Source organism: Carassius carassius, chromosome 38 (assembly GCF_963082965.1).
Source record: "Carassius carassius chromosome 38, fCarCar2.1, whole genome shotgun sequence".
NCBI lineage: Eukaryota > Metazoa > Chordata > Actinopteri > Cypriniformes > Cyprinidae > Carassius > Carassius carassius.
In genome coordinates, this window is record NC_081792.1 from 15,760,417 (window position 1) to 15,776,207 (window position 15,791).

General features: G+C 39.7%; 2 protein-coding genes across 2 annotated transcripts in view; one reads left to right on the top strand and one right to left on the bottom strand.

Moving 5' to 3' along the window:
• LOC132119424 (DNA-binding protein inhibitor ID-1-like) overlaps positions 1-15,791 on the bottom strand; it is a 300,095-nt gene that overhangs the window by 60,712 nt on the left and 223,592 nt on the right. The window lies entirely within an intron of this gene.
• LOC132119416 (uncharacterized) lies at positions 8,395-10,372 on the top strand. The gene is made up of 6 exons (XM_059529343.1): positions 8,395-8,698; positions 8,792-8,911; positions 8,991-9,109; positions 9,213-9,360; positions 9,437-9,555; positions 9,632-10,372. Exons 1-6 carry the CDS (start codon positions 8,461-8,463, stop codon positions 10,259-10,261), a joined length of 1,374 nt encoding a protein of 457 aa, XP_059385326.1. The 5' UTR covers positions 8,395-8,460; the 3' UTR covers positions 10,262-10,372.

Consider the following 15,791-nt stretch of genomic DNA (forward strand, 5'->3'; position numbering starts at 1 on the left):
CACCATGTTTCCTGATGATATCTCCCAAGGGTAACATGTAAAGTGTGAAGAGTAGCGGCCCTAGTACTGAGCCTTGAGGTACTCCATACTGCACTTGTGATCGATGTGATACCTCTTCATTCACTGAATTGTTACAATTTTATCTTTAATTTTATTTCGATTTTAGAAGTAAAGTAGTTCATAAAGTCATTACTGCTGTGATGTTGGGAAATGTCAACACTTGTTGAGGCTTTATTTTTCGTTAATTTAGCCACTGTATTAAATAAATACCTGGGGTTATATTTGTTTTCTTCTAAAAGAGAAGAAAAGTAACCTGACCTAGCAGTTTTTAATGCTTTTCTGTAGGATAGGTTACTTTCCCGCCAAGCAATACGAAATACCTCTAGTTTTGTTTTCCTCCAGCTGCGCTCCATTTTTCCGGCTGATCTCTTTAGGGTGCGAGTATGCTCATTATACCATGGTGTCAGACTGTTTTCCTTAACCTTTCTTAAGCGTAAAGGAGCAACTGTATTTAAAATTCTAGAAAAGAGAGTCTATAGTTTTTGTAACATCATCAAGTTGTTCTGAGGTTTTGGATATGCTATGGAATTCAGATACATCGGGAAGGTAACTTACAAAGCAGTCTTTTGTGGTAGAAGTGATGGTTCGACCATACTTGTAACAAGACGTAGAATTTACAATTTTGGCTATATGAAGTTTGCACAAAACTAAATAATGATCTGAGATATCATCACATGGCTGCATAATTTCAACACCATCAACATCAATTCCATGTGACAGTATTAAATCTAGATTATGATTTCGACGAAGTCTCCCATTCGGTTTTGCTGCTGAGAAATCCTTAATTATATCTATTTTGTTTGTGAATATAGCTCCAGTTAACGCCTTAACAGAACTGACGTGTGCCCCTGAGCAATGTAAAGAAGTGTTTTGTAGTAGTGTATTACTTGGCTCATCTGATGACAGACTGATGCAGAGAAATCAAAGGAAAACTTGGTAGTTTATCAGAACATTGTTGGTCATTAAATCACTTAAAATCCTCAACCATGCTCAAAGGATCTGCTCCCATTTTGTTGAGGTTTGACTAAGAAACACTTGTGTAGTGACTAAGTAGCCCCACTAGTGTAATGGCTTTGGGCTTAACTAAATATTGATAGTGTTGGCCCTAGTATTTTATGGGGCACCAGCCTGGAATTTCACCTGGACTGTAAAGCACAATCATGGAAGATTGTTGAATAAATAAGAATTACATTAACTGAAGGAAGTTGTAGTCTGACCAATCTGAAGGATTTTAGAGATCTTGTTAACTTGTAGACCCTCTTACTGAATTATCAACACAAGGAAGTGTAATAAAGGGGGTTTTATTAATACACAAAGTTTCACAATTTGAGTTGAATTGCTGAATAAATGAACTCTTCCACGGCATTCCAATTTATTAAGATGCACCTGCATATACTACTGTACATGAAATTTGTCCAATTTATTAATGTATGCAATCAGTATACTGTATTATGTTAAGCCTGGAACACACCAAGCTGACGGTCAGCCGCCAGGCAGTTTTTGTGCGTCGGCCGACTAAGTTTCCTCAGTGTGTTCCGCACCGTCGGCTGAAATTGGTCCTCGTCGGCTTTTCTTCTGCCGATTTGACATGTTGAATCGGAGTCGGGCCGTCGGTGAAAGAGGGAACTCTGATTGGCTGTTCAGCTTAGTGAACGAGTCAGTGGACGAGAATAATAGCAAAACAGCGAGCAAAGACAAAACGGTACAGATAGAGGCTGTTCTAATGATATGTCATCTTACCTGATTGTTCCTTGGCGAATATTTCAATATTAACACGAGAGGAGTGGAATAAAGAAAGTGTTTAGCAGGATTTATATTCAAAACAGTAAGCACGCGCTGCTTCGTTTACGGTTTGTATAACTTCAGCCGGCAGCGTCAGTTTCCCTTTTTGAATGAAGAATATGGACGAATATATCTGCAGAAATAGACAGTTGTCTCATTTACACGCAGGTGCTGAACGCGCATTCTACCTAACAGTCGGCAGTAGTTCTCTCGTGTGTTCAAGTGCAGCTTTTTACCCCGACGCGAGGCAACAACACAGTTGGCTTTCATCAGCGCTAGTTCGTCGGCATCGGCTTGGTGTGTTCCAGGCTTTACACCTATCTGATATTTTATTATCATCTACTTCATCTACTGTAAGATCATTTCATAAAGCTTATTTTTGTATTTTATTTAATTAATTTTATTTATGTTGTATACTAAGAGATTGAGCTGCCAAATAGTTCCTGAATCCCAATAAAAGGTTTTTGTTACAGTGTTCTGAATTGATCTCACTATTGATGTTCACTGGGCAGGGGAAGTTGTCTGTGTATTTGTACTGTAGGTTTTGTCATCTGAAGAAAAAGTTTGATATTGATAGAAGTAAGGGTTGTTGCCATACTGTGCGCTAAGTTACACTGTTCTTAACAGTTGTGGTCTACTGTAAGGGCTAAAATCTAAGAGCTAAGATAAGTTGTTCTAAGGAGAAACAAGGAAGTTCTACAAAAATTTGATTTGGGTAGTTTGAAATGGCAACAACGCCGAAAAGCTTAGTGGCACCCATCTTCTGCAACAACTTCAGAACCTTCTCTTCAGTGATCCTCCGTTTGCAGGTTCCAGACTTCTAAGATCTTCTCCGACAAATTTAAAATCATCTGATAAGCGATCATCTTCCCTGTGTGTTACAGGTGTCCGGATCTTTCTTTACAGACTTCACCACCTTCACCTTCAATGCTCTTCTGTTTGTGTGTTTTCAGACCAAGGACCTTCTCGTTGCTCAGGAGTTCACCGTTCACCAGTGCTTCATATTCTAGACTGTGAAATGTATCCAATACCTTTCTTCCCACTGCAGCATGGCCAAGGGACTTGCACATTACCAATTCACTGTATCTATTTGTATTTGTATTTGTATCTATTTCTATTGTAACTTATTTACAGTGGTGGGAGGTAACGAATTACAACTACTCAAGTTACTGTAATTTAAGTAGTTTTTCGGGTACTTGTCCTTTTTTGAGTATAATTTTAAAGCTGTAATTTTACTTGTACTTAAGTACAAATTAAGCAAAATAATCTACTTTGTTACTTTTAAATCATAGTTCGCACACAATTTGAGTTTTTTTTTAACAGCACTTTATAGCCAATATTAAGATCTGATCGTGAAGGGACCAATAAAAGTGCTGATATCTGAACCGGGAACAGCAATGCTGCATTGGAGTTGATCAGACAGCGAGGGAGCTCAGCGTGATGGATTCAAAGCTTGGAGAAACAAACTACATGGTAGTGTTATCATAAATAGCTATATTTTTATACCGAAACTGAAATATCTTACACAGTTCCATTAGCAGAGCAGAAAACTGGGTTCGAGCTCTCAAGTAAGCCTAACTTATACAAATGAACAGTGGCGGCTCCTGCCAATTTTCTCGGGGGTTATTAAAAATAAACTGACATCGCAAATCAATCTCTTGCTCTCCTTATATTTCTATATGAGTGTTAACATAATTCAGCAGCAAAAGAAGACTGAAGCCAGGATGTGGATTTTCCAAAAAACTGATTTCAGTTTAATAAGAAATAATTAAAGGTCACATAAATCACTGCTTACACAACTCACTTATATTACACTACTCATTTGTATTACACTGCTTACTTATATCACATTACTCACTTACATTACACTTCAAACTTAAATTACTCACTTATATTATATTGCTCCCTTACATTACACTGCTCCCTACTATACATATGCCTCTTTGCTCTTTCGTGCATTTTCACCTTCTCCGAGAGATAATGCCTGTCGGTGACACCTGTAGTTGTCCGTGCGATGTCCGTCACGCTCTCGGGATTGAACAAAATGCATCGGTAAATTAGCAGAATAAAGCGTCAGCTACTTCGCATCCTATTAGCCTTTTTCTCCGCTCATACCACATCCTTGAATATCGTTGTTTATACGACTTCCCGCCCTTTGTAGATACTTGTTTGATGTTTACATTTGGTCTTGGTGGTCCTAATTCTTTAACTGCCAATTTATCCTTATTGCTATGATGAATGAATGGTATTTCTTTTAATGACACGATATAGAATTAATCTGCGCTGAGGTAACGTTCGCCGTGATGTTGATCAAGTTCAGCTGACAACAATCTCTCAATTTTTTTTCACATTTGATAAAGATATTAAAGTAGTTTTCCATTTTTTTTCTTGTTGTTAAAATTCAAAATAGTTTTTAAATATTATTGGATGTCACTGTTCCCACCAGTCGTTGCACAAGTTAAGGTTACGCACAATGACGAAAGTACGTTAGTACGTCCCGGTCCCTCCCGGAACTCATCGAGATTGCATTGCAGTGCCTGTAGTTCGAAAAAAATGATCTTTGTATGTAAGTCTATGAGAGCACTCGGGGCGATTCTCAGTTTGACAGAAATCCCCAAAAAAGGGGGCAGTACAACACAAAATGTGACTAGACGCTGAATGGGCTATTTAGAGGCAGCACAAAACAGTCTACAGTAGTAAAAGGTAGTTTAACTGTGGTTGAATGTGAAAGAAAATCACTCCCTTTCGCGCTTTGGTGGTGCGTCGACCTAATGGAGGAACCGCCACTGCAAATAATACAAAATAAAGTGACATGACATACAGCCAAGTATGGTGACCCATACTCAGAATTCATGCTCTGCATTTAATCCATCCAAAGTGCACACACACACTGTGAACACACACCAGCAGTGGTCATCATTTATGCTGTGGCGCCCAGGGAGCAGTTGGGGGTTTGGTGCCTTGCTCAAGTGCTCCATAATCCTAGGGTTAGGAGTGAAACTCTCTAACCACTAGGCCATGACTTCCCGAATTAACTACTAGTGTGCAGTCGCGATCTCTCCGTGCTTTTAAAGTATAAATGATTTCTCTTTTTTCACTTGACCTTGACCGACATCCTTCCCAAGATACGTGATAGTGGCCTGCCCAAATTCACATTTAGCCTGATTTGATTGGAAAATTTGAATGACATAAAGAAGTGTTAGTGTCCATAGAAATTCTGTGGAAAATTTATGTTCTTAAAAATAAAATGCATAGAAAACACAAATATTATAGCTGACAGATGTCAGAAAGCAAAAAACAAAAAAAAAGACATTAAGTTAATATGTTCCTTTGTGTTACAAAGCGTAAGTATGTCAGAGAATTCTAAAGTACTGAGATTAAGTTGCTAACCCTGAGTAATCTAATGAAATACTTTACTGATTACTTTTTAAAGCTTGTATTTTGTAATCTGTAGTTAAATACATTTTAAAAGTAACCTTCCCAGCCCTGTTTGTAAATTATAGTCCTAAAAGGACAAACTGCTCTACAGAGCGCGTTTCCTCACTTTGTTGTTCTTGCGAATAAAACACTGACACAATGATGAACAAGTACATTAACGTTTGAAATAACATTAATTTATTGAATAATTACTTAATTGAATTAAGTAAAAATAATTCCTTGATTTACCATTGTAGAGAAATCTCATTGCTCTCTGCTGTCTTTACCGATGACATTACCTGTGTTGGCCACCATAGGTTCTCTAAATCATATGGTGGATCAGCACCTAGACGCCCTTGACAGCCCTGAATGTCAGTGGAGACCAGGACAACTAGATGTGCCCCAGAGACAGATCCACTCCAAAGACCCCTTCACCTAGACAGCCATCGGGACAAGACCACAGGATCCAGACCAGTCTTCTGCACAATCTGACCTGTGTGTCAGCCTACAGTTAAATTGCTGGATTCATCTATCCAGAGAAGGACGATGGAGTTTTGGTTCCTTCAACACATGATTTTGTTTAATACTGTAAAGCTGCTTTGACACAATCTGTAGTGTAAAAAAACACTATGTAAATACAGTGTCTGGACATTACTTGACTCAGTTCAGTTGGACTGTAACTTTTTTTTCTAATTTTAAAGATGTAATTGTGAACAGTAGTAATATTTGTAAATGTTTGTTTGCAACTTTATTAGTCTTTTTTAAAAGTTCATTAAACAAATGTTTAAAATAATTATTTCAGTTATATTTCAAATGTAATGTATGACAACTGGACTCTTTAAAGGGATAGTTCACCCAATAATGAAAAGTTGCTGTTATTTTATTGACCCTCAGGCCTTTCCAGATGTCAGTGACTATTTTTCTTCAGTAAAACAGTAAAGAAGATTTTTATCTGAAACAGTAATCATTGACAATTCATACACTGAACATTTGTGGCAGCTGGTTTTTGATTGTTTAGCTTCATAAGGCTTCAATAGTCACATTTTCACTGTCGAGCCAGTACGAGCTTTAAACAAGACTTATGACAGATAGAATATGTTACCAAATAAATATACCATTGTGATTGAGAATAAGAAGCTGATGTCTGATTTCTTCAAGTAGTCGCATTTGTTTACTATGGTAATGTTAATGCCTAGTCTTTTGCATCGCTTATAAATATTTCTGCCTTGTATGGTGATTATAATCCACATTGGATCAAGTTATTTCAAACACTCGCTGCTGTCTGAAATTGAGTTTTGAGCTCAACTTATTTTTAAAAGTTTTTAAAGCTGGTGTTATAGCTGCCCAGACAGCAAGCAGTGTCGGCCCAGATCCAGATTCACACGGGCCAGATGTGGGCCGGATCTGGGCCAACACTATTTTGCTGTCTGGGTGTAAGCTTTATGAAATTATCCGCGTCGCAAACGATCTACAGATGCAGAGAAACTCTGCCTTTGGTCATAACCTCTCCTCTAGCCCCAGCTGGCACGCTTTGGCCCAAGGTTTTCGTTGACTGAATAAACCTGGGCCGTTGGCCCCTAGGAAGCACCTACGAGGAACGAGCACCGGAAGTGAAAGTGGAAACGCGACTGTCTGTGGTACGCACTAGCAAACCCGCTTTTGGCTGGCAGTGGAAACTCAGGAGCCTTTGGTAATTTAGCTTTGCCTGTATATGTTTATTTGACTCTCAAAAGCTGGCAGCCAGAGACATGCAATTTATGAATTGGAATGTTCTCACCTAAAAATTTCCTTTACAGTTCAATTGAAGAGAAAAGTTAACTCGTCTTTGATGGCTTGGGGGTGAGTCAATTAACAGCAAATTTCCATTTTTGCATTTCATTTCAATTTCTTATGATGCCCAAATAATAAATCTTAGTTGAGGTAACATATGAAAAACATATATGGTTAAATTTTAATTGACACAATTTGCTGTAGTTTTCTAAATGTTTGACCATGTTTGATCATTTTAGTTGAATGGACTATGAAACTATTTCAGTAAAGACAGAAATTAACTGAATATAAAATTTCTATGGAACTTGTTATGAAATAATAATTAGATGAATCAGCTTTAAATTTTTTACAGTGTATGAACATTTCTTGTTCTTTTTCTTCTAGTGTGATTTGCGGCAGCTTAAGCCGAGTTCAGACTGCACGATTTTCAAAGTAGTCAGGTCACTGTTCTTTTCACACTGCATGACTATCTTGGCCAGCATTCAGTCGCTGCTGTGTTCACACTGCCTGATGGATCGGTGACAGAAGGTTTCACACTGCATGACTTTACAATAGGAAGAATCGCCGACAACTCTGTCTGGCATGCAAACTACGTTTCACAACCAAACACACGCGAGATGTGACAAGAAAACAATGTGATAACACGCATGCAAGACTGGAATTCTCACGTGAGACTGGGATTATTATTAAAAATGGTAGCCCGCAAGAAGCTTGCAATACTTAATTTGCCTGTGCGCTGATTTGCAGCGAAAACAAGAAAAAGAAAAGAAGAATATGAAGGAGGAAATGTTTGGGGAGATGCAAGGATATTGTGGTTTATAACTCCTCCCCGAACTCCCCGCTTCTCTGTATCTTGCTCTCTCATTGGCTGTCGGTCATTGCCGATGTAGGTTTCGGTCAGAACACTTTTCACACAGCGTGATTTTGAATCGCGGACAAGTCCAGATATTTAGCATGCCAAATGCGACTCGTCTGTAATTCTCTCAGATCGCGTCTTTGCTCATTCACACTGCGGAATTGTCACTCGCGTGAACGAGCACCGATTTGCCTGTGATTTCAGGCATTTGTCTGCGATTTCTGAAAACCTGTCAGCGAGCCAAAAACTGGGCTATAATCGTGCAGTCTGAACTCGGCTTTAGACACTTCAATGGTGTGTTGATGCCCTCCTCAGTTAATCTAGAGAACTCCATCTCATAGATTAAATTCTCAAATAATTGTGTATGAACATTGGGACCCAGTGCCTGTTTTAACCCTCAGCATAATGAGCCACAGGTGAAAACAACAAGCTGATTGATGAACAGATTTGATTGGTCGCTCATTGATTCAAACGTGAGTACAAATAGCACAGCTTTCTCAGCAGACTTATTAAGCTGTAGAGTTAAGGGTTTTCCAATAACTGTGAATTTCTTGGGGATTGCTTGAAAACTTACCATGCCTTGGGCAAAGGGGATTTTACTTTTCACAATGGCTGTGGTATCACTGTGTTCTTCTTTAAGGGCTGATCCTGAGTCCCTTTTTGAAGCTGGTGCTGCATATGGAGCAGTCCCTGAAAACCCGGTCCACTTTGGCAAACTTGTGATTGGCGGTCAAGGTTCAGTATCTTATAATGGTGTAAAAATATCCCCACTGAGGTTAGCAGAGTATGAAGGGCACCAGTCAAACGATGAAGGTGACTTTGAGATCTTAAACTTAAAATGAGACCCTTTTTTTTTTTTTTTTTAAGTGGGGACTCTAACTTAACTTGCGTTCTTCTCTCTTTAAGCTTGGTTGCACTCAGCTAGCACTAAGCTGCACCATCTGCGTTCTTCTGTGCAATGTAGCAATGATTCAATGATTTTGCATATTCCAGGACCGAGAGTGCCACATTTTCTAATTGACCGAGGTGAGGGTGGGTTGTTGGGGGGGGGGGGGGGGTCTTTATCTTTTTTTTTTTAATAAACCATACATTTCTCAACCATCAGGAGAGGAGTCCCCAGTGCCTTTGTCTGAGATGCCAGCTAGCTGTGGCTTCTCACTGAAGCGGGCACGCAGGGATGTCTCTCTTGTTGCTCCATACAGGGGCTGTCATGTCAGACAACAGGTTAGTATGTGTGTGTGCTGAAGGTGAGAAGTGCTCTGTCTCGGTTCCATGTGATGCCTTTTGTGAGTTTGTTTTGGAAGGCTCTTTCTCCATCTCCTAACAGGGTGCAAGATATATTTTGCCACTCATTATAATGGGAGCTCCAGTGCAAGTGTCTTGCCCTGTGAGCCGTCCCCTCCCTACTGTGTCCTGCTTCTCCTTTGGCATGATCGTCAAATCTTGTGTCAGGGCAGATGATGTTAAAGTTAAAGGCAAGTCCTCTAATTCTTTGCAGTCAGTCTAATTGTTGATCCGACCTATAGCTTGACTCTGGTTCTCTGCTTTTAGTTGATGGATCATGGCAGCCTCTGCTTCTGAAGTACACTCAATGCTCACTTACATTGGAGACCTCTGCTGGTTTGCTGTTTATCACTGCACCATTCACCGGAAGCTGTTGGGAAATGACCGTAAGAAGAACTGAGTGACTTGTCATTCGATGTGTGGCTCTATTATAATACTCTACGGTTTACTTGTCTTCCTCAGGATAATGAAAGGCGACTCCCTTTGATGTACGGTGACCAGGAAGTGATTCATTCCTGTCCTCTGGCACAGCCAACCATAACCCCAACTGTAGCCCCAACCACACCGCTACGTGACCCAACTGTCTTGCAACAGATGTTTGACCGTTTCCCTTCTGGAGGACCCTGGCGGTATCCTCCATACCCTGGTGTACCTGCTACTCTGCCTCCCACTGTGCCACCTACAGCTGCTCCTTTTCGATATCCTTTCCAGCAACCCATGTACCCTCCCAAGTATCCCATGCCAATATTTGATCCCTTCTACCCTAAAGGTGACCCAGCTGCTCCCCCAGCAGCACAACCACCACAATATCCCTGGTACCCAAAGCTGCCTCCTTACATGACTGGCTTCCACAGCCCAGTAGAAGTGACCACTCCTGCTACGACCACAACTGCCCCATACCAGCCTGAACACCAGTATCCAGGTTATCCAATGTACCCACCGTTCTACGGTCAACTACCCATCAAGTCTGGGTCTCCAACTGTGAAAAACCCTGTCATGCCTCCATATCCTAAGGCTTCAGGCTTTGGTCCCCGTGCCCGTAGGTTACGGTCTTCTCCTGCATCATCCTCCGTCTACGGGTCTCATAGGTAACCACTTGACTGAGCAGATGAGTGGACCCTGAAGTGGCATTCCTCTTGACACCAGAATGAACTGACCTCAATAGCTTGCTTGGTGTAAGCCTAATAAAGCTTTGAATTAAAACCATTTTTGTGGATTTTTTTTGATTACACAGGAATGTTTCTTTTGACAGTCCAACTTGCCTTTTATTTATATAGCACTTTAAACAAAATGCATTGCATCAAAGCAACCAAACAACATTCATTAGGAAAACCATGTTGAAGTGACCGTTAAAGGCAGTTCTTTGACTTCAGTGATCTGTTCTGTTTAAATGGTGTCTGTGCATTAACTTGCAATCAAGTCAATTATCTCACTGTAAATGAAGTGATCCCAACTAAGCAAGCCAGAGGCGACAGCGGCAAGGAGCCAAAACTCCATCGGTGACCGAATGGAGAGAGAAACCAGGCTCAGTTGGGGGGCCAGTTCTCCTCCACCGGCAGTTCAATTCCAGGCTGCAGCAAAGTCGGATTGTGCAGAAGAATCCTCCGTATCCTGTGGTCTTGTCCTGGTGGTCATCTGAGACGAGGTCTTTACAGGGGATCTGTATCTGGGGCTCTAGCTGTCCTGGTCTCCACTGTCTTTCGGGGCTGTAGAGGTCCTTTCTTGGTGCCAATCCACCATCTGGTCTGGATACATACTGGATCCGGGTGACTGCGGTGACCCTCTGATCTGGACACAGACTGAATCTGGTGGCTACGGTGACCTTGGAATAAGAGAAACGGACTAATATTAGCATAGATGCCATTCTTCTAATGATGTAGCAAGTGCATTGGGTGTTATGGGATGTGTTTCCGGTTTACCTAATTAATGCAGCCAAAAAATCCTTTAATGGATTTGGATATTAAAAGCATATTAGTGTGATATGTGTAAGCCAAGTTAAAGAGATGGGTCTTTAATCTAGATTTAAACCGCAAGAGTGTGTCTGCCTCCCGAACAATGTGTTAGGTAGGTTATTCCAGAGTTTAGAAGCCAAATAGGAAAAGGATCTGCTTCCCGCAGTTGATTTTGATATTCTAGGTATTATCAAATTGCCTGAGTTTTGAGAATGCAGCGGACGTGGAGGATTTAAATGTAATAAGAGCTCATTCAAATAATGAGGTGCTAAACCATTCAGGACTTTATAAGTAATAAGCAAGATTTTAAAATCTATTCGATGTTTGATAGGGAGCCAGTGCAGTGTTGACAGGACCGGGCTTATATGGTCATACTTCCTGGTTCTAGTAAGAACTCTTTTCGGACTAGCTGTAGTTTGTTTACTAAGCGTGCAGAACAATCACCCAATAAAGCATTACAATAATCTAACCTTGAGGTCATAAATGCATGGATTAACATTTCTGCATTTGACATTGAGAGCATAGGCTGTAATTTAGATATATTTTTGAGATGGAAAAATGCTGTTTTACAAATGCTAGAAACGTGGCTTTCTAAGGAAAGATTGCTATCAAATAGCACACCTAGGTTCCTAACTGATGGCGAAGAATTGACAGAGCAGCCATCAAGTCTTAGTTTTCTAGGTTATTACATGCAGAGTTTTTAGATCCTGTAATTAACACCACCTGAATTTAGCAGTAAGAAATTACTCATCATCCAGTTTTTTATATCGACTATGCATTCCATTAGTTTTTCAAAATGGTGTGTTTCAAAGGGCCCCGAAGAAATATAGAGCTGAGTATCATCAGCATAACAGTGAACGCTAGCACCATGTTTCCTGATGATATCTCCCAAGGGTAACATGTAAAGTGTGAAGAGTAGCGGCCCTAGTACTGAGCCTTGAGGTACTCCATACTGCACTTGTGATCGATGTGATACCTCTTCATTCACTGAATTGTTACAATTTTATCTTTAATTTTATTTCGATTTTAGAAGTAAAGTAGTTCATAAAGTCATTACTGCTGTGATGTTGGGAAATGTCAACACTTGTTGAGGCTTTATTTTTCGTTAATTTAGCCACTGTATTAAATAAATACCTGGGGTTATATTTGTTTTCTTCTAAAAGAGAAGAAAAGTAACCTGACCTAGCAGTTTTTAATGCTTTTCTGTAGGATAGGTTACTTTCCCGCCAAGCAATACGAAATACCTCTAGTTTTGTTTTCCTCCAGCTGCGCTCCATTTTTCCGGCTGATCTCTTTAGGGTGCGAGTATGCTCATTATACCATGGTGTCAGACTGTTTTCCTTAACCTTTCTTAAGCGTAAAGGAGCAACTGTATTTAAAATTCTAGAAAAGAGAGTCTATAGTTTTTGTAACATCATCAAGTTGTTCTGAGGTTTTGGATATGCTATGGAATTCAGATACATCGGGAAGGTAACTTACAAAGCAGTCTTTTGTGGTAGAAGTGATGGTTCGACCATACTTGTAACAAGACGTAGAATTTACAATTTTGGCTATATGAAGTTTGCACAAAACTAAATAATGATCTGAGATATCATCACATGGCTGCATAATTTCAACACCATCAACATCAATTCCATGTGACAGTATTAAATCTAGATTATGATTTCGACGAAGTCTCCCATTCGGTTTTGCTGCTGAGAAATCCTTAATTATATCTATTTTGTTTGTGAATATAGCTCCAGTTAACGCCTTAACAGAACTGACGTGTGCCCCTGAGCAATGTAAAGAAGTGTTTTGTAGTAGTGTATTACTTGGCTCATCTGATGACAGACTGATGCAGAGAAATCAAAGGAAAACTTGGTAGTTTATCAGAACATTGTTGGTCATTAAATCACTTAAAATCCTCAACCATGCTCAAAGGATCTGCTCCCATTTTGTTGAGGTTTGACTAAGAAACACTTGTGTAGTGACTAAGTAGCCCCACTAGTGTAATGGCTTTGGGCTTAACTAAATATTGATAGTGTTGGCCCTAGTATTTTATGGGGCACCAGCCTGGAATTTCACCTGGACTGTAAAGCACAATCATGGAAGATTGTTGAATAAATAAGAATTACATTAACTGAAGGAAGTTGTAGTCTGACCAATCTGAAGGATTTTAGAGATCTTGTTAACTTGTAGACCCTCTTACTGAATTATCAACACAAGGAAGTGTAATAAAGGGGGTTTTATTAATACACAAAGTTTCACAATTTGAGTTGAATTGCTGAATAAATGAACTCTTCCACGGCATTCCAATTTATTAAGATGCACCTGCATATACTACTGTACATGAAATTTGTCCAATTTATTAATGTATGCAATCAGTATACTGTATTATGTTAAGCCTGGAACACACCAAGCTGACGGTCAGCCGCCAGGCAGTTTTTGTGCGTCGGCCGACTAAGTTTCCTCAGTGTGTTCCGCACCGTCGGCTGAAATTGGTCCTCGTCGGCTTTTCTTCTGCCGATTTGACATGTTGAATCGGAGTCGGGCCGTCGGTGAAAGAGGGAACTCTGATTGGCTGTTCAGCTTAGTGAACGAGTCAGTGGACGAGAATAATAGCAAAACAGCGAGCAAAGACAAAACGGTACAGATAGAGGCTGTTCTAATGATATGTCATCTTACCTGATTGTTCCTTGGCGAATATTTCAATATTAACACGAGAGGAGTGGAATAAAGAAAGTGTTTAGCAGGATTTATATTCAAAACAGTAAGCACGCGCTGCTTCGTTTACGGTTTGTATAACTTCAGCCGGCAGCGTCAGTTTCCCTTTTTGAATGAAGAATATGGACGAATATATCTGCAGAAATAGACAGTTGTCTCATTTACACGCAGGTGCTGAACGCGCATTCTACCTAACAGTCGGCAGTAGTTCTCTCGTGTGTTCAAGTGCAGCTTTTTACCCCGACGCGAGGCAACAACACAGTTGGCTTTCATCAGCGCTAGTTCGTCGGCATCGGCTTGGTGTGTTCCAGGCTTTACACCTATCTGATATTTTATTATCATCTACTTCATCTACTGTAAGATCATTTCATAAAGCTTATTTTTGTATTTTATTTAATTAATTTTATTTATGTTGTATACTAAGAGATTGAGCTGCCAAATAGTTCCTGAATCCCAATAAAAGGTTTTTGTTACAGTGTTCTGAATTGATCTCACTATTGATGTTCACTGGGCAGGGGAAGTTGTCTGTGTATTTGTACTGTAGGTTTTGTCATCTGAAGAAAAAGTTTGATATTGATAGAAGTAAGGGTTGTTGCCATACTGTGCGCTAAGTTACACTGTTCTTAACAGTTGTGGTCTACTGTAAGGGCTAAAATCTAAGAGCTAAGATAAGTTGTTCTAAGGAGAAACAAGGAAGTTCTACAAAAATTTGATTTGGGTAGTTTGAAATGGCAACAACGCCAAAAAAACTTAGTGGCACCCATCTTCTGCAACAACTTCAGAACCTTCTCTTCAGTGATCCTCCGTTTGCAGGTTCCAGACTTCTAAGATCTTCTCCGACAAATTTAAAATCATCTGATAAGCGATCATCTTCCCTGTGTGTTACAGGTGTCCGGATCTTTCTTTACAGACTTCACCACCTTCACCTTCAATGCTCTTCTGTTTGTGTGTTTTCAGACCAAGGACCTTCTCGTTGCTCAGGAGTTCACCGTTCACCAGTGCTTCATATTCTAGACTGTGAAATGTATCCAATACCTTTCTTCCCACTGCAGCATGGCCAAGGGACTTGCACATTACCAATTCACTGTATCTATTTGTATTTGTATTTGTATCTATTTCTATTGTAACTTATTTACAGTGGTGGGAGGTAACGAATTACAACTACTCAAGTTACTGTAATTTAAGTAGTTTTTCGGGTACTTGTCCTTTTTTGAGTATAATTTTAAAGCTGTAATTTTACTTGTACTTAAGTACAAATTAAGCAAAATAATCTACTTTGTTACTTTTAAATCATAGTTCGCACACAATTTGAGTTTTTTTTTAACAGCACTTTATAGCCAATATTAAGATCTGATCGTGAAGGGACCAATAAAAGTGCTGATATCTGAACCGGGAACAGCAATGCTGCATTGGAGTTGATCAGACAGCGAGGGAGCTCAGCGTGATGGATTCAAAGCTTGGAGAAACAAACTACATGGTAGTGTTATCATAAATAGCTATATTTTTATACCGAAACTGAAATATCTTACACAGTTCCATTAGCAGAGCAGAAAACTGGGTTCGAGCTCTCAAGTAAGCCTAACTTATACAAATGAACAGTGGCGGCTCCTGCCAATTTTCTCGGGGGTTATTAAAAATAAACTGACATCGCAAATCAATCTCTTGCTCTCCTTATATTTCTATATGAGTGTTAACATAATTCAGCAGCAAAAGAAGACTGAAGCCAGGATGTGGATTTTCCAAAAAACTGATTTCAGTTTAATAAGAAATAATTAAAGGTCACATAAATCACTGCTTACACAACTCACTTATATTACACTACTCATTTGTATTACACTGCTTACTTATATCACATTACTCACTTACATTACACTTCAAACTTAAATTACTCACTTATATTATATTGCTCCCTTACATTACACTGCTCCCTACTATACATATGCCTCTTTGCTCTTTCGTGCATTTTC